Genomic DNA, 19,463 nt, shown 5'->3' with positions numbered 1-19,463 from the left:
TTCCAGGAGATAAGTCCTCATCCTTGTGTTGTTCATTCAGTGCTGCAGAGCAAATCTAGGGAAACAAAGGCCACGGACAGTAAAATTTTTTTTTATCAGAGGACCTATACAGTTCAAAGACTTCCAAGGCCTTCTTTGCTTACCTTTCTTTCTCAGTCAAGACAGTCTCTGCTTTTACCTTCTGGTTCATCAGGTCTTTCCATAAGCTAAGACTACATTGATTGTCCTCATCAGGAACAGAAGAGCAAACAGTTGCTAAGATTTGTCAAAAAGGGACAAATCTCCCACTGACTTCCTGCTCTTGAGAGCAGGACACCTTAGCACTCACTCTTCTCCCAGAATGTGAGATCCAGAGTGCTCATAGCTCAGATTTAGAGGATCACCTGCATCCCTCTCCTCATTTTGCCATCCCCACATGGTGATGATCCTGGAAGCACTTGACACCTCAGTCTTTTCACTGCTGCAACCCCTCAGACTCTGCCAACACCAGGATTACTGACTGTGATGATCACTTGGACATATTTATGTACATTACTTTTCCTCTTTACTACACATTCATCATTTTATGTTTTACCCACCTGTTTTGGTACGTTTTATTGTCCAAGCCCACCCTACCCCTCCACCACCCCAAGCCCCTCCTGCCACAATCAAAAGTCATTCTTTCAAAAGCAGCAACATTTAAAAAGTGCTAGAACTAAAACAAGCTAACCAAATCCAGAATTATATTAGTGTTGGAAAGCTTAATCCTTCAGATGATTCGAAGAGAAAAACCCAACATTACTAAGCTTAGATCAATCAGTAGCTAAGTGCATGTAAACTACAAAGCAGAACAAATCACTTGCACTCCAGAATGCTGAACATGAGGTTAAGTGGGTGGCTAAATGATAGTAAACAAATGTAAATTAATCTTCTGAGATTCACTGGCTGCTTGGTGGCTTTTTACATACCCCAGAATTAATCAACTCAGTATTTTGGAATTATTTAGTAGAGATGTGATCCCCAAGGAATTATGAGAGAGAAACTGATGACAAGATGTTAGTTCTTTGTTCCACCTACTTACTAAATTAATTATTTAACACAAAACTTTGGGGAATGCAGTGAACTGAGTACAGTAACTCATTTTTTTGTTACTACTTTGTATCAGGCAAATTATTTCCAAATATAAACACTTCCATAGCAACCAAAAGATAAGCCTTGGTCACTTACATTAAGCCTCACTGCCTGTACCACTTAAATCTTTCTGCAGTCTTCTTGCACAACCAACCAAACCAAATAAAAAAATGGTTTAATGTAATTTATTTGAAATGCTTCCAGAAAAGTTTAAGGCCATTATTAAAAAAAAAAAAAAAGGCAATACACACATTCATTCTTTCTTCTCTATCTGAACACTTTACATGCTTTTTTCTCTTTTTCAACATTTTCCTGAACAGCTTTCCTATTCCTTTTTTTTTTGCAGATTTTTCTTTCTCCCGTCTTCCCTGGCATACTCATTCAGTTCTAAAAATGAAGCAGTTGAAATAAATTACAAAGCCTGAAACAGAAAAGAAATTTGATTTTTTTTTGAAAAACTATAAATACAGAAATATGTTCTATAGGGTAAAAATGCCATTTTTTTAAAAAATAAAAATACCTTGGTTTATATTGTTTATCATCTTGTCACACAGATTTCTGTAATGCATATCAGCATATATATATGTAAGATACTTGACATAATACATTTTCTGTAAACTTGTAGAACACAAGAAAAATATTTTTGGCAATAACTTAAGTTTTTCTACTTTTGTTTTGACGAGTACTTTGCACAGGTTATCTTGTGTGATATCAAGAATCATTTAAATTTATTAATATATCATTTTCATAGCTTGCCACACAGCACTGGCATTATTTCTTATAATAAGAAATAAAATATCACCCAGGGATTCCTGAAAGTAACAGGATGTTTAACTGTTTTAGACTGCATTTAAGTGACTCACCTGCTTCTCATTACAATGAGTAGATTAAATCAGCCACCAGAAAACACAGTAATATTTCCAATTACAGCATGAGATTAAATGCAATAAAAACTTTTAAAACAGAACTTGAGGAAAAGAAAAAGGATGTAATACATCCTAAAGGAAAAACAATTCCCTTTTTGTTTAAACTTTCTCTACATAATCCCATGGGGTATTTGTAGAGCACCATTTATATAAAATCATCACTTAGTTTTAAAAACCAACTACATGTAATTGTAAACAGACATTTACAGAAAATTAATTGTTTTAACATTAGTTTAGTGGTGTTTAAAACCAACAGTGGAGGTCAGTGGAGTGCAAAATGCTGAAGAGGGCCTATTCACAAGCAAAAGCTCTTTTCCATTCTTATCCTGTTTGGGATAATATATTTATGGCACTGAAAGCAAACTACCAGTTTATTTACAAATACCCAGTATTCTCAGCATTTCATTTAATTCAGTGCTAGCTGTAGAGGTTTGGTTGGATTTTTTTATCAGTTGATTACTTTTAGCATTACATGCTTTGACAAATAAACCACATCACTGTGCTGACCACCTGAAGTGTCCAGATTTTAGTAAGTCTGGTTGCTGGATTTTAGGACAGCGCTTCATTTTGAAAACTTAATCCCTAAAGAGTCCCTGGTTCCATGGCCTGCTGTTTACAGTTCTTGTTGATTTAATATCACAAGAGTTCAGACAGGTTACTGCAAGATAGTTTTCTTTTTTTCCAAGAAACTATTTTTTCCTTCCATGCCTTTAAGAAAACTTATTATCTTAACCCCCCATCCTGAAACTCCATATTATGTCCACATCTTTAGCTGCCCCACTAAGGGGCAAATAAAGTACTTAAAATCAGGAAAAGTTATTTATGCAATGCATATATAAACAGTAGCTTAGAGATTCTGTTTACAGCAGGACATTGAGAATAACTGGTCAAGTACCTCTTTCATCCACCTTAGGTGTTTATGGAATATAATCACAGGACATGAGCTGCAAGAGATTCCAGCTTATACAGATGGGCAGTCACAGTACTACACTCACAGGTACGAATACAAGAAGGACTGCATTGACATCGTCACAAAAAATATTCTAAAAGTGCTTCTCCAAACGGTTCCATATATGGAATGCAAATACTGTACAGGTAAGAGACAGATTTTCTTCCATGAACTGTAAGTTTTTGTCAAACATTGGTTTCTATTTGCTTCTCGTGTTCGCAAGAGTTCGTCTGTTCCATGCGCTCGCAGTCGCCGCTGACCTCGCTGGTGTCCATGCTGCAGTCTGACTCACAGTCCGACTGGTCCATCTGCTCCAGGCTGGATTCTCCCGGGGCAACTCTGCGTCCGTTTGGTGACAACACAAAATGTGCTTCCGAGTTCAGCCCGCCAGCCTTGCCCGCACACGCTGCCTTCTCCTTGGCCTGGCGGATACAGTTCAGCCACTGCTGCTTGTTGAAGGAGTCATTGGCTTGGAGAGAGTGAGTCTGGCTTTGAGATCCGCTTTTGAAGCTGACTCTAAAGAAGTTTTTGACTGAAAGAAACAATACACGTCAAAACCTTGAATGCTTTGGTTGAATGGATTTTATAATCAAAGCGTATATTTAAGTAACAGAATCTGCAAAATATTTGCCTTAATGTGTTTTCCTGCCAATACCACGTCAGACCAAAGAGAAGAGTCTGGGTATCTCCTTGTTTTGTGGGTCAAGATCCCAGAACACCACACGCTCATCTAATAATTTCATATTGCTGGATTAAATGATTTTGGTTCTGCCATGCACGAGCTATCCATAAAGCTCGATTGGAATCAGCAGGATCAAGGCTTTTCCCACACTTCCAAGCCTCTCTTTCTACTTCTCTGCAAAGCAGATTTCCTTGTACCAGCCAGAGACTGCCTCATCTTTTCCATTCACTTCACTAATACAGCAGATATGTACACAAATCCCTCGAAGTCTTGATCAGGTAAGTGAGATCCATGATACCAAGTGAATTTGTTCAAGAGGACCCTTGTAATAAAACAAGCATCTTTATAATGAACTTAATTAGAAGGACATTAACATGAATAGCTGCAGTCTTGACACTGAGTGCTACAGTATCTGCCAGCTTTCAGCTGGAATAGCAATCAATGCCTCCATAATACAAGGAAAGGCATGATAGCTAAAGCTTAAGATTTCAAAATACACTTGCTTATAATTTTGCAGTTTTGTCACTACAGCCTGCATATTCTCCCCTTCTCCATTCAGTACAGAAGAAGGTATGTGGAGAAATTATCAATACAGTGAGCTTTAAGAAAGAATCTAAAAGAAATGAGTCACAACATAATAAACCAGTTTGAAACAAAAATCAAGATGCTGGATAATGTGAATTTTAGAGAAAACATTCTGATGTCTCATTGGCAGGTATCTTAAGGTTATAATGATCCTACATAAGTCAATAAAAAAAGGTGTGGTCATACTTCTCTCATTGTTGCTGAATGCACCACGGATGGATCCACCCAACCGAACCTCTCCATCCTGCAAATCTTCCAGCACGAGCTCCCTGATGGGAATTGGCTGCCGGTACAGCTGGTAGCAGAGCTGCTCGTTGTGGGTGATAGCTCGTGTAATCACCAGCACTTCTTCAAAGAGGAAGACATGCAGTTTCTGTTAAACAGTAATAAATTATAAAGCATTATTCCTTTTTTTAGAAAGTCAATAAACCAGATTTATTTAGCCTCGAGCATGTTATAACCTTCAGCTTTCAACAGTTAAAATAAATATCCCATTCTTCCCACTACATGGCACAACAGCATACAAGTATGTACATACAACAACTTAAAAAATTCTAGAATTATTTTTCCTGTCCTCAGTTTCTCATGTCATAATCCTTTCCAAGCTGAGGCCTTGAATCGTGCACAGCATTTCAAAGCTGTCTCTACAGCAGCAGCATGCTTATACACATTCTTCTTTCTGACACTTACTTTAACTTTTCTCTACTGCCTCTGTTAATAAGAAAGAAGCAATCTTACTCATCCAGATATTTTTAATGAACAATTAAAAGTGATCTTCTTACAATTCACATGCTGCTGACAACCAGCTTCACCACCGGAAATATTCACTCTTTGAAGCTCAGAAAATTACTTTTGCTCCTAGGTGTTACAAGTCACCTGTTACCATCTTTACATTATGTTTCTCCTGACACTTTGCAATCTTCAGTGGCTTCCAATAATAAACAAGCTGAAATTTTAAATTCATTTCACTTGATATCAGGCACTGAAATAATTTGTTTTTCATTGCCAAAATTTGCTTCCCAACCACAAGTTCTTTGCTTCTAAAATCTAAATAAACACACTGCTTGCAAGTTTAAGAGAGACAGAGCTTCAGATCCATTTAGCTCACTGTCCTATCTTCCAGCAGCTCATGTAATTATATAGTAATTACAGCAGAAATATTTCCCCATGCCTTGGCAGTCTTTTGATATTGAAAATGCCCATCTTCATTCTATATCTTCACAACAGATGCCTCATTTTATATCCATGAATAGTCCAATTTTTTTACAACTTGTGCATCTCTTTATAGGACACATAATCCTGCAAGTATTCCAATTTTATCGGATTTACTATTTATCCAGGATATTGTTAGGCCCCACAAGAGACAGAGATACATATAAGCTTATTATCACACTATACAGATATTTAACTACTAATGATCAGCGTTATATTTAACAGTTAATATTTACCAACTTCCTAGATATTAGAGCATGAAGTTTCTCTGTGTATGCTCACAGCTTTTTTAGCTGTCATTCAAAATGAAGATACCTTTAAAAGCTATTTATGATAAAATTTTTATTCCTTACCACTCCCCTGTTGTTCTTCAGTTCACCGTGACAACACAGAGCACGTGAATTATCAATCAAGGAATCCCTCTGGCCTTCTTCAAGATAAATAAGTCTCTCTTTGTAATACTGGCATTCAGATTCCCCAGTCTTTATGTTGATTTCAGCCACTATGCCCTGAATTATATTTATCTACAGAAAGACAATACAAACACAGGACCTTTAATTAGACAGTCCAATACTCAGCTATCTCCTAATAATTTGAATGGTAGCTACAAGAAAATACATTGTAATTTTCAGTATATTTTTCATTACCTTTTGCAGAGCAGTCTATAAAAGTATTAATAGTAACAACAGAACTAAGCAGACTACAGTGTACAAAGACACTTCAGTTTGGCTTTATTATTGCTTCTCACTATGACTTAAAAATCTGGCATTTATCTCTTTATAACAAAACAAAATAGGCAGAATTAAGATAAACAGATATAAGAAATATAATCAGAGATGTATTTTTGCCAGCTGAAATGTGCCAATAAATGACACAGGACAAACAACCTACCTTAAAAATGTTTACTTAAAATAGATAATAATTCTCTGAAAACTGCTGCATCACATCAGAGAACAAGAAACAGAACTATCAAGATCCCTGTCCTGCAAAACATGCAACTAGCCCAAACCACTAAAATCTCAGCTGTTATTCATTATTAGTTATCCTCTGGAAACACAGTAAATTAATTGTATTTTACAATTCCACTATGTGCATATATCTACAATTCTATTATTGAAGTAATAATTTTCTTGCCTTTTTACTTTAAAAAAGTTAAAAGGAAAGCTTTGCCTTTTCTATAAAAATATTCTCCTTATCTTGAACATCCTTATACTGTGCAGTCCTTCAGGACTTTGATATCAATTTTTTTGAAACTTAAAATACAGCTCCTTAACTGGGTACATGGATGTGGAGTTCTGGTGATTTTATTCAACTCCAACAGTGATCAGAGGCTGCTCAGATGGATCAAATTCAATTAAATAACTGGAGGTGGAGCAGGGGGGTGGGTCGGGACACACAGGCCCAAAGAGGTAGTTCAAAAATCTGCTGATCCCAGATTTATCAGGGATCAACTTGGCCCAAGGTGCTTAAAGCAGATGGCCAGCCAGGAAGACAAACATACTTCATAAGCCTTGGACAGTGTTAAGAGCCAACCACATACAGTCATTTTTGTTTCCCAATTTAACTTGGCAGATACACAATTTATGACACAAATTGCTTCAAAGATTCAGAGATCTCAAGCCAGGGAGTAAAACTTATCTGAGTGATCTAAAACCTGAAAAGAAATCTCCACTTCACTTCACTTAGATTAGACTGGAAAACAACACTGAAGGGTAAATACAAAATGGACAAGGATCAGACAAGACCTGTGTAAAACACCTTCCATCCTGTCACTGTTTTTTAGTATCACTTTGCTATTGAAATAGGTTTTACCTGGGGGAGTGGTGCTAGATATTTCATGTATTATTTTCAGGTGTACATATTAAGTATTTGCATTTTTGTATTTTATGTAGCATTCATTAATAACCTAAAAGTGCTTTATCTCCTAAAAAACCCAAACCCAACAGTAACTCACAGCTTCTTCAAGGTGCTGCTGATCTGGATGATCATTTGGTGTGTGTCTCAGAATTTCTCGGAGCAGTAATGGGTATTTAACCAAACGGCTTCTTGGGATGTCCAGGAAATTCCAAAGGTCCAGTTTGCGGCTGAAAGGAGACTCCAAGCAGCGCTGCAGGAAATCTTGCACTCTGTGATCCTGCTTCTTGTGATCCAGTAAAGCTTTGGCTGCTACTTGATTGCTGCAGTAGCTGTCATAGGAGTTCAGGCATGGAAGCTGAGGAAAGGAAGAAATTATTCTGCAGCTGAAGCAAAGCCCAGTTTGCTCTACTGAAAGTTTCAAGTGATTCAGGATCTCAGAAATTCACAGCGAGACTCTTGTAGCTGGAGATTTATCCACAATTTATTGATGATAGCATTTCCAACATATATAAGTTTTACAAGAGTCCTCAGACCTTGTTCAAAATTTCAGTAATTTAGAAGCACTTCCTCATCTCTCAGTGCCTAAAGATCTCCAATACTATTTCAAAGCATTAAAAATATCAAGGGCTTAAGACTGAGAACTACTTAATGCAGGCAATAGTTGAATACAGAGGCCTGATGTTAATTGTGAATGGGAATAAAAGCCTAGGAATGAGTACTCCCAAATCTGGCCTTTTTTAGATATGCAAAATTCTACAGTCAAACTTCTATATTGCCCTCAAGAACCTTAACCAAACTAAGACAACAAAACTGTGCCTTAAATCTGAAAAAAAAAATACAAAACAACTTTGACAACTGGAACAGAATGGCATTCAAAAGTAACTGTAGGGTGCCCTTATACAATGTGACTTTTCAAGAAAACCAGAATACAAATGGGGGCAGATTCTAAAATGACCTACATAAGACAAACTCTAATCTGCCTCTCCATTTTTGTTTAAAGTATATTAAATATGGCTTGTCTCCTGAAGAGCAAAAGCTTTAAAAACAACGTCCTAGTCTAAATCTTCTCATGGAAAATCCCTGAAAACAGAAAATATTCCATTATATCTCTAAATAGTTGCCCTACCTTTTAAAAAAATTCTGAGAATATATTTTTGACATGTTATGCTAGATATGAAAAGGAATTTGTCTGATAAAAACTATGTTACAGCTCCAAGCTAAAGCCCCAAAACTGATTATGAACTCTGCCTTACCCAACCCACAAGGATGTGGCCAACGTGTTCTGTTGATCCATCAGGTTTCCTGATTTCTTGAAGTCGCCTAAGAAGATCTGATCATTAGAAAAAAGAAGAGAAACCTCACTTAATAAACCAGGTGACTTTAAATCTACGTGTAGTAGCAATGCAGACGAAGACTGTTTGAGTTTTACCTTCATGTAGAGGAATTAGGGAGTCCAGTGTTCCAAAAATTTGGTTCAACTCTTGCTCTGTCATTATGGAAAGCTTAAGCATTGGGTCATGATAAGCCTGAAAAGAAAAAAAAGGGAGTTCTGTAATTAATATATCACTGGTAGTTGAAAAATTAGTATTTCAAGTTCCCTGTAAGTAAAACCAGACCAAGTGCTAAGAATACAGACCAACTGCTAAGAATATTTTGAAGTTTCATAACCATATATTAAAATTATCGATTTCATATTTAGGAGGGTGGGGAAAGCAGCACATTTAAGTGTTTCAGAAAGAATGGGAAGATAGAAATAAGCTTTGGGTTTCTTCCCTCCCTTACTGTCTTAGCAATTATAAAAATCAAAAATTATTTTTAAAGTGTTATGAACCAATTAATACTGTTTGTTGTGTTTTGTGGTTTTGGGTTGTTTGGGGTTTTTTTAATAAACATACCTTTTTTGCCAACTTCAGATCTTCTATCAGGTCTTCTTCTCCTTTGGAAAGTTCAAAGATTGCCTGTAAAACAGACACAAGTATTCTAAATATCTTTGTTTAATCTATACTCCACTTACTGAATTGATGTTATATTTTGACCAGATGTCTTAATACCACGTAGCTGGTTCCTGGAATACAGCTCACTTATTTGGGCTGTATCAAGAGTCCTGGCTTCTGCCCCAAGACAGCAATGACTGCTACACTGTGCAAACAGTTTCTACAGTTTATTTTTCAATAAGCTGCCTTTGAAGTTCTCAATTACAGAAGTTATTTCCTATGAATTCTTGTACATTGTTAAAATCTGCACAAGAAATGCTTGGCACTACTTTTGTTTGATTTATGACTCAGTGCCTGAAGTATTCTCAGAGATTGTTATAAGCTTTGTTGATACTACCCAAAATTTCTTTTGAAAATAAAAAAAGCTTGCTTCTGTAGGAGCTCTGTGTTGATTGCAATATGAACTATTTAGACTTTGTCATGTACTACACATTAAAACCACTGACATACTCTTTTTGTTTTGGAAGACATCTTTTGATCAGTATGTCATCTTTCTAGCACTGGAAACTTCCTCAAAGACAGTCTTTTCCAACAGGGGAAATGATGGTGCATTTCTGTGTGTATGCATTGCTTGCTGAATACCTGTTCCTGCTCCTCTAGCACTGCTGGATAACATGAAACACCAAAATATCAACCAGGACCACAGAAAGTGTCACACAGAACAGGGACACACATGCAGCCCCTGACAGGACAACAGATCTCAGTCACTTCACATTTATGAAGGAAATATGATGAGCTGATTTTTTTGAAGAATATATTAATCTAATATAGGTTGAGTCCTAAAGACTAGGGATGGAATTCTTCTAGTGGAGTGGTGATATTCCATTTAATTGCAGGAAAGCTTCAAGTGCCATCCCAACACCTACTAGAATTCCCAACTCCATACTTTACAGGCAACTTTCGAACACGCAACTTACGGTTACAAAACAACACAGACCTCTTGCCGCTTGATTTCCTTGGCTGTGAGCATGTGATTGACACACACATCGAAGGTCTCACTCCACAGTTTGCTGTCCCTCCGTTTGGTGCTGGCAGAGGGCACATTCCGAGCCCAGGGCCGGGGACTGAACAGATCCGGGCGACTGTCACTGCGGAAACTGATGGAACGCTGCGGATACGGGGAGGGATTGGGTTTATGGTTAGAACAGCTGCACTTTTCTTGTTTTCTAAGGAATTTATATACACAGTTCAGTGCAATAAATATATTATCTAATATTAGTTTTTACTTTGAACTTCACAGAAGTTTTAGTACTGGGAATGTAAGAAAAATTATTTTAATACATCTTCATGGAAGGCCAGTACCTCCAATTCCTGCAGTGAACTATGTCCATGTCCTGCCCTCAACATGTTCAAAACCTATGCAATGCATTCATATACCATGCAACAAGACTGAACTACAGGGACAATGCAGAATTGTTGCAAAATAACTGAAGTTTAGCAATTGGTCGTAGAATGGCTAAGGCTTAATAAGAGAGTAGGCCTAGAAAGCAACACTCCAAAGTAGTAAGTTAGCAACCTTGTTTGTGAGCATGGAGTGTTGTGCTGAAGAAGTGGAAACAATAATCAAAGGATTTAGTCAAGCATGTATATAATGATTTGTTACCTTGGATGTGGTAAGGGTCTGTTAAACAGTTTCTAGGAGTAAGACAACTTAAGTAGATTTATGATTAGAGTAGATGATTATTAATTGTTATCAGTATGAAGTATGAGCTTGTTTGTAACTGTACCTGGTTTGCTGTGGAAACTGTAACTGTTTTGCTGTGGAAACTGCACGTAAACTTGTTTGTGTATAAAAGCTGAACTGAGAATGAGGGTCTTCGGAATCCTGACTTGGGACGTTAGTCCGCAGGTTCCCGGGCCCTGAATAAAGCACCGCATAAACCGGCACTCTGTTGGTTTGTGGTTTTTTTTGGTTACGGGCAACAGAATGGTCCAACACACTAAATTAACATAACTGATCAGAGTTTCAATTCAGTAAACAGAAATTATTCATGCATTACACATATCTGCCTCATTAGATCCCTGATACTTAAAAATTTAGAATCAATGCAAATTTTAGAGAGTAAACTCTATGAATACTTTTTTGGTTAATTTTGAAAGAAAGAATTGTTACATAGAACCTCTGGAAAGCTAAGACAGCAAAATCTGGCAGATAAACTTGTCTTGTGCATCAACTGAAAGTCAACAGAATTGTTGGGTTTAACTTATTTTGAGGGGTGGGAGTGTTCAAAGATGTCTACTGAAAAGCAATAGGTCCTACACCTCGAGGATATCAGATGAAAGTGTGCATTATATCAAAGACATATTACAGGTTTAAGAAAAAAAAACTTTTCTCAATTGGGCAGAAAGAGGGTTCATAAAGGAGATTCCCCTTCAAAACCTTTTCTTTTACCTTAATAAGTGTCTTAATACCTGAAAGCATCACTTTTGGTTTTTAACTGTCAATCATCACGGATTTGATAGGTATCATCACTACAGATATGTCCATAAGAGGATTAAATAATTAGTGCCATAATGCTCTAACTGACCAAACTGGTTTTGATACATGGAGAAACCTTTTCAACTGGTTACATCCTGCCTCTTCAGATGTATGGATCAGGAAACTAATCCACATAGAAAGGTGTGAAATAGGTAGCTGACTGAAATGAGAAGAACAAACTGTTCCTTAAAGTTATGTCAATATTCAGATATTAATGTTTATGACAAGGAACAAGCCAGGTTCTTTTCACACCATTTGCTCCTGCTTTACTTCTCAGCAGCTGAAGAACTATATTAACAATCAGTGCTAGCAGATAGCAAACTGAAATAATCACTATTGGTTCTACTACTGTGGAATCTTTATTAGTACTTCTGGAGCCTCTAAACTCCACCAATGGGTACCAGCATCTCTGTATTTACTATGTGGTCTGATCCTAAAATTCAATAAAGCCAATTTTAAGGGAGACTTGAGAGTTCTGTTTGCCTGTAGACTCTTTTTAAGAGTTCAGGCTAAGGATGGATACTTCATGCTCTTACTCTGCTATTTTGAAAAGATTTCTTTCTTCCTTCATTAAAATTAGAGGCTTCTTTTTGAGGTCCTACCTCTGAAATGCCTTAACTATTTCACATAGTTGAAATACTCTACACTTTTGTTGTTATTTAAAATGTGCCTTACATAACAGAATCATCTTTCAACTGCCTTGGGTAAGAATATTTAAAACAAAATAAATTCTCCTCATTTCCAGGTTGAAAGCACCACATACAAAGCATAAGACTTAAAATACTCCTCTAAAGATAACAGCCCATAAAATGCAAACAATGCCTATAAAAACAGTATGTTTTTACAATAGCAGAAGACATATTATATAAATAAAACCCATGCCTTTTAAAAGAAGCCATTCTGTGTCCCACTTGGAATTGACAAACCCCTCAAAAATAAACACACACACACAAACCTTCCAAACCTCTGCAAGTCAGGTGCTAGTCTTCCTTCAAGAGTTAAGAAGATACAAAAACACCTGTGAAATTGTATGCTTAATTTACACTTGTTATAACAAGGAATCATGGAACCTGTTATATTCACAGGCAAACAAGAAGATTAGGGAAAAGAGGCAGGTGCATTGCATCCATAAATCACCAGGAGAATGCAACTAAGCAGAACATTCCATGCCCCAAGGTGGAATGCCCCTTTCCATGCATTCCCATCCAGGAGATAGCTCCTTTTTTATGTTGAATGAAGAAAGCACTTGTAATGAACAGCACCAGAGAGATGGATTTTTAAAGTAAATGCCTCGATTTTGAAACCTTTTAACAATGTCTTGCATCATGTTATAAAATGGCACACAGCCATAACAGCAAACTCATATCACACAGTGCTTTGAGAAAAGTAATGTAAGGGGCACAGGACTGAGGGTATTTATTTAATGGAACAGAGCCCTAAAGTGAAGTTCCACCAAAAAGTTTTAAAAACAAGTACTCTGATGGCGTCTTTGGTTGGTAATTGCCAAGAAGGGAAAAGAAAAAAAAGAAAAGAAAAATCAGTCATGTGATAGAATCCCATGAAGGAACTGCAGGAATGTCAGAACAGCCCTTCTACATCTACAGTCTTTTAAAAATATTTTCCTAGTTTCTGGCTTCCTTAAAAAACATGTCCCAGACACTCTTTAAAAATTATGGCCATCTGTGGTGATTAAAATTTTCATAGAACTCCAAAAACTCCAAAACTAAAGGAGCCAGGGAAGAATCCAGACACAACCCCTCATTTTGTTTACTGTATTTCTCTGATGGCAACAGCTTTCCCTGGCTGTTACAAGACTGTTGCTATGAAGGGTCTATGTGTTCCTGATGTTAATTGATGCAATTAGCAAACCTTAATTTCAGCTGCAGTAAAGCAAAGAGCTTCATGTGCCGTGAAAAGGGCACTACTGATCAAAGCCCCGGCATTCAGGACTGATGTTAAAAAGAGTTTTCTTCTTTGGGATTGTTAGAAATTTCCGGTGTCCTAAGACAGATAAAAATAATTTGGACTCCCTACTTAAATTCAAGACACACTGATGAAGACTGAAGCTGCAGAGGAAGCCAGCCAGACTTCCATTTCTCTCTTCAGCATCAGCTGGAGTTCTTTTTCTGATCCTATTTTCAGCTTTTAAGCTGAACAGCACAGCTGTGAATAAGACCAAGCAGATCATCACAATCATTAGTCTGTCTTGATAGAGACTGAATATATAGCTATAAAATAAACTGGTTTCCCAGGTGGATGAACAAATAAGAATACCTGCTTAGTATGAGGCACCCTGCAGATACACAGACAGGCTGTCAGAGATGAAGCTGACAGCACTGTATTAGTCACCTACTCGACAGTGCTCTATGTGACAGAAACAAAAAAACTACAAAGAGTCAAAAAAAAAAAGTCCAGAAAGAAAACCAAAACAACTTTATGTGTTTGTTACTTGGAATCCTTATGGAAAAAGTATTGAAAATAAGTGGACAATTGTAATAAAGTTGAGTATACCCAAAAATAATCAGATACTGCTATAATCAATAAAATATGCAAAACATGAAAAGCTGCTAAGAACATATCTTAAAAGATACTACACGAATCCCAGACACAGAGATGTTTGTCTTCAACCTGCATGCTGAAAGTCCATTAATATAAAATGGAAGATACATTTACAGAGGTAAGGAAAATTATCCATAATAAACTGTTTTCCTCTTACATGTATCTTCCATTCAGAAGAATGTGTAAGAAGGTTTGTTTGAAATGCCATAAAGGAATCTCAGAACTTTCTAATTCCTTTTACTGATGCTGTTGGAATAATCTTTTTAGATAGATGTTCTGTTGGCTTTGTTTTGTTTTCTTCCAGGGGAAGAAGTCATTTATTTGGCCTGTTGTGGTGATGATAGTACTTCATTTTACTGACATGGAAGATCTAAGCAGCAATGCAAGAGGAGACGCTGGTTTTGACTGAAATAATAGTGAAGATACATTAAAGTTCACCCAGTAAGAAAAATCAACTTTTTACGTTTTTTTACAGGAAATTACACCATGAAAAGAAATCCTGCTCTAAACTGTTCATAAGACACAATGACAGCTATGTCAATACATAATAAAGTGAAATAGCTATATGTGCTTCCCAGAATGTTTCTAAATAATTCCAAGTGGGATACCTGAGCACAAGGTCAGTCTTTTTTGTCCCTGTTCTATAGTTACTGACAAAATCAGATAAGAAGTCAATTTACAGCCAGCTATGAAGGCAGTCTTGAGGGACATCACCAGCATTCATCACTTGGAAATGGATTCAGACCCAGGATTTAGAGAATACACAAGCTGATTTCTCAACACAGCTCCTTCAAGCACATAGTTATAGGGGTTGGTATGAATAACATCACTGTTTAATATGCTTAATGAAGCAGATAGTTAATTAAAATATATTCTTATAGTCATTATGAACAGAGCAAGACAGAAATGCTTGCAACAGCAGGACTTGCAAAGCCACTATTTTCTCTCCTATTTTTGACAAAATTTGCCCTGAAACACATTTATGCAGCTCTCATCTCAAGAAGCTGCTACTACACACATGAAAGGACAGTTGTTTTGGATAGTCTAAAAGGACTTTATTAAAGACAATACTGTACTGGAAACTGTGTACAGTGGCAGAGGCATTCACTGCAGAACAATAGCACAGGTACCTCAATGAGGCCAACAGCTGTGTAAGGCTGGGAAAAGGGAAGCGCCTCACTCAGCTGCAGTTTAGCCAAAAATTAATTCACTTTCCACACTCCTCGCCACTGGAACTAATGCAGCCCTTTCAGAGCAGGGCCAATTTTTCCTGGAGGTAGACTATGGAGGAGATTTATACACCCCAGGGAATACAGGCATCTCTGCTCGAGTCACGCCAGACTCCACCTGGCCCAAGCCCAGGCCGAGGGCTGTGCAGACATTCTGCTGTTCCTCCAGCCCTGCACACGCGGCTTTTCTGTCCAATGTCTGCACTTCACACACCGGAGGAACCGAAGACAAGAAAACCAATGTTAGAAAAACCTTGTAATATCTGTTTTCTAGATAATTACCACCACAGAAAAATAGGGTCCTTTCCCATGACTTTTTATTTGTCATAAGACTCCCTGCTCTGAAGTTTTATTTCTTTCCTTTCCTCCTTTAACAGGTAGCTTCAGTAATGCTCTAGTTTAGCTGATTTTGATTAGAACATTTTTAATACATTCAAGTTATTTTTAAATTTCCTCTCAAAGAAATTAAGGTTGTTAAATAATGTTCTTCAGATCTTATACGTGCTTACTTACATAAACTGTTTTAAAGAGGAAACAGTCTGGCTTTCTAGGCCAGACCCACAGCAGTGCTGCAGCTCCCAGCTGGCACTCGGCAGAGCCATTAGGAGTTGAGCACCCAAATATTTCGCAGTCTCTAGGTCTGAAGGCACAAATGCTTTATAAACTAAAGTTCCATTACTCTCTAAGTATGGTAAATACTATGCACCTAATCTGTAACACAGAAACTGCATTTAAAATTTGCTTACCCTTTACTAGTTTTCAGCAGCAGCTTTGGAAAACGACTTGGAAATTTCCAGTTGTTAACTAACTCTTTTGTTTAGGCAAGGTCAAAGTTCACTACACAGAAGGAAATTTAGCAGTCCTACATGACCAACTATACCAAAAATAACACTTTCAAAGAAACCAACCAAAATTAATAGAAAAGTGTCATGGAACATTATCTTCATCAAATTTTAAAAGCAATTGTAATCGTTTAGTAAACCATTTTTATATGCTACAGGTGCAATAGTTTTCTTACTGGGAATTGAAAAGCATTAATCATCTGGACAGAAAAGTGGTTTTCTGAGGTGAGAGTTGTGAGTTTGAAGCTGAGTGACTTGATATTCACAAGCTCCCTGAACTTGTTTGGCACATCACAGTGGGGTGTGTGCGTATGTGCATCACCCATTCCCAGGGACCCAAAAAAACTGTGGCTGTGTCCACATACCCCTTTCAGCAGAGTTGGACCTGCTGCCATTACCTGCAGTGTCTGGCTGAAGCGCTTCAGTGGAGTGGCACGGACAGGAGGAATGAGATTGGCCAGGGATGTGACTCTGGAAAGCGGCTTGACCCGTTTGTTACTGGGCTCCTGTAGCAGGGGGAGAGAGAGGGAAGGAAAAAAATGGGGAGAGTGTGAGTAAAATTAAACAAAGATTGCTGAGCTTTTACTGATTTTCCTAAGAAAGCATTTCTAACAAGCCAGTTTGCAAACCTGGCCCATAATTAGGGCAGTAAATAAACAACAGCAGCTTTAAGCACTGACAGTGATAGATTGCTCTTGGCTGGTACATAGAGGTCCTAAAACAGCTGGAAAATGTCATGATGGAGACTTGGCATGGCTGGGAGCAGAGGGAGAGAGGAAGGTAAAGAAAGATTAAATAATTTCATTATATTAACTCATTCTTCAAAGAAAAAATTTCAGCAGTGCTCTGCAGCTAATGCACATCGTGATAATCTCATTGAAAGGAATACTTTCAAATAAAAACAAGTCTGTTTATTTCTGTGCCTCTGACACTGTCAGCATGTGACTCTATTCATTTAAATGTATTTTATTCCAGAAAATATAATTCAGACAAAAATCTCTAAGTCTCATTGTCTTTGAATTCATATTCCTATAGAAATACATATACAAGCAAACACATAAGTAGCATGTTTATATATATTTATTTTTTGCATAAAATATAAATGAAAATGAAACAAAAATCTACCATATAGCATTTAATTAAATATTTTTCTTTTCATGTATACTTTCAACAGCACAACAGCACTTAAAGTAATATATAACTACTTCAAAATAATATGCTAATTGTCCTGCAGATATATATTTTAAAAAAAAATCAACAGAAATCGTAACACAAGAAAAAGGTGGTTATAAATACATAAAAATAGAACAGTTACCCTTGGCTTCCTAACCTCCATCTGACATTTAAAAGATTCTGAACAGCACATGCAAAAGGCAACTTTTGACAGAAAAAGAGCCAAACCTTCCAAGTGAAGTTAAAAAACCTATCCAACACCATATTTCAAGGACATCCTAAAGTAGTTCATCTTTCTTTTTCAGCCATGCTTATAAGGTTTGTGTAGGCTTGCTATGCCTCCAATTGCCTAGGCATAGCTTTAAGAAAATGAAGCATGCCTATTATCCTTTTCTTCAGAAATATAAATCCTTCCGGAAATAATGCAGATTTGTCAACCTTTCTAATACCAAAAAATAAGTCTCAGGAGCGAAGATCACCATCTGTATTACTGGCAAGAAAAATTCTCTTCTATTAGTGCAGCAACAGAGGAAAGGTGAGAAGCAGCTACACATTTAATTTACTTCTCAGCAGGCAGACCTGGAAATCCATAAAAGCCAGCTGAGATAAGCGACAAAGTGTTTAACCCTCTAGCAAAAATAATGTATTCCATCACACATGAAACCTGGCATTAAAGAACTGTAGCAGCCTAAATCACGTTAAATTCTTATCTTCACCGTTGCACTGTTATTCATAACCCTTCCTTTTCAGCAACCACGTCTTTGAGACAGGTTTTAGAAAGAGTATTTTTTACGTCATTGCAGCACCACCAGCATACTTATCTACAGCAGCACCAGCAGCATGAGATTCCACTGTAATTCTTCTCTAACTGGTGGCACATCATCAGCTGTTTGTTTTTTATGATAATTCAGAATGCTAGTGCTGGTGCACAGATAATATCCCATGGCAGAGCTGCTCGTTCGGGACTGTGCTGCACTGCAGTGGAAGGACACGACGCCCCAGCCAGAGCTGGGCAGTGCCATGCCAGCAGCACAGCCTGTGCCTGTGCCAGCAGCTCTACCTGAGCAGCAAAGGGTACTTAGGCATCAACAGCCCAGCTCGAAAGCAAAACCTGGCAATCAAGGTTGTATGGACTTTCAGAAGAAAGAGAGAGAAGGATTAGGATTAATAGAAAAGATTACTCCTCCTTCACTGCCGTGTCCTTTCTGGTATCTCACAGCTTTGCTGCAATGTGTGTGTGTTCTAGGAATAAAGACAAAACTCATGAAAAAAAATTGAGGCTTAACAGGATCAAGTGCAAGGTGCTGCACCTGGGTCAGGGCAAGCTCCAGTATCTATACAGGCTGGGGAGTCCATCTCCCATCCATTTCAAGGAGAAAAATGCCAAGGCAGTATAGTTTTACTAACATTCATGCTGCAAAACCTCACTGAAAACAGAAACTGATGTTTAAGACAACAAACTCCAGTTTCAGCCACCATCAGAAAACATTAAGCTCTTTTAGAGCCTCCAGAGGCCAGCTCTGCTCCCAGTAGGCAAAGCCAAGTTAGGTAACTGCAGTCCTACCCCTCCTGTGTCAGCACTCCATCTTGAGCTTCTCATGCAACATATGGTGTTCTGATTTCACACTGAAAATTCTGACCAGAATTCCAAACAGCTAAATACATAGTTGAAATTAAGAATTCAATTTTACGGAAAGAAAATAGCATTACCACAGGATTCTCTTAAACAGCATTATTTAGGATAATTTCAGAAGCCTGTGACTTTTTACCAAGGAGCTCTTAAAGTAAATCTTGTTAATCATAAGTTGTTAAGTATGAAAAAAGCTTTTTTTGAATATTTCTAACATGATTTTCACCTTATATTAG

General features: G+C 37.4%; 1 protein-coding gene across 7 annotated transcripts in view; it reads right to left on the bottom strand.

Moving 5' to 3' along the window:
* Positions 1-1,279: 1,279 nt before the first annotated feature.
* Positions 1,280-19,463, bottom strand: part of ARHGEF3 (Rho guanine nucleotide exchange factor 3) — a 111,189-nt gene continuing 93,005 nt past the window's right edge. For 4 of the 7 annotated variants that reach the window (XM_064667652.1, XM_064667653.1, XM_064667654.1 and 1 more), the window contains 9 exons: positions 16,823-16,930; positions 10,253-10,423; positions 9,217-9,279; positions 8,751-8,847; positions 8,575-8,651; positions 7,419-7,676; positions 5,818-5,988; positions 4,439-4,625; positions 1,280-3,517 (listed from right to left, as the gene is read on the bottom strand). In XM_064667652.1, the coding sequence (XP_064523722.1) occupies positions 3,171-3,517; positions 4,439-4,625; positions 5,818-5,988; positions 7,419-7,676; positions 8,575-8,651; positions 8,751-8,847; positions 9,217-9,279; positions 10,253-10,423; positions 16,823-16,930 (1,479 nt within the window). In that variant the 3' untranslated portion in view covers positions 1,280-3,170. Of the gene's footprint in view, positions 3,518-4,438; positions 4,626-5,817; positions 5,989-7,418; positions 7,677-8,574; positions 8,652-8,750; positions 8,848-9,216; positions 9,280-10,252; positions 10,424-16,822; positions 16,931-17,825; positions 18,153-19,463 lie in introns of those variants that run through there. The other 3 variants (XR_010433486.1, XR_010433487.1, XM_064667657.1) reach the window with 3 other exon arrangements.

Source organism: Pseudopipra pipra, chromosome 11 (assembly GCF_036250125.1).
Source record: "Pseudopipra pipra isolate bDixPip1 chromosome 11, bDixPip1.hap1, whole genome shotgun sequence".
Lineage (NCBI taxonomy): Eukaryota > Metazoa > Chordata > Aves > Passeriformes > Pipridae > Pseudopipra > Pseudopipra pipra.
This window is presented reverse-complemented; position numbering and strand designations above follow the sequence as displayed.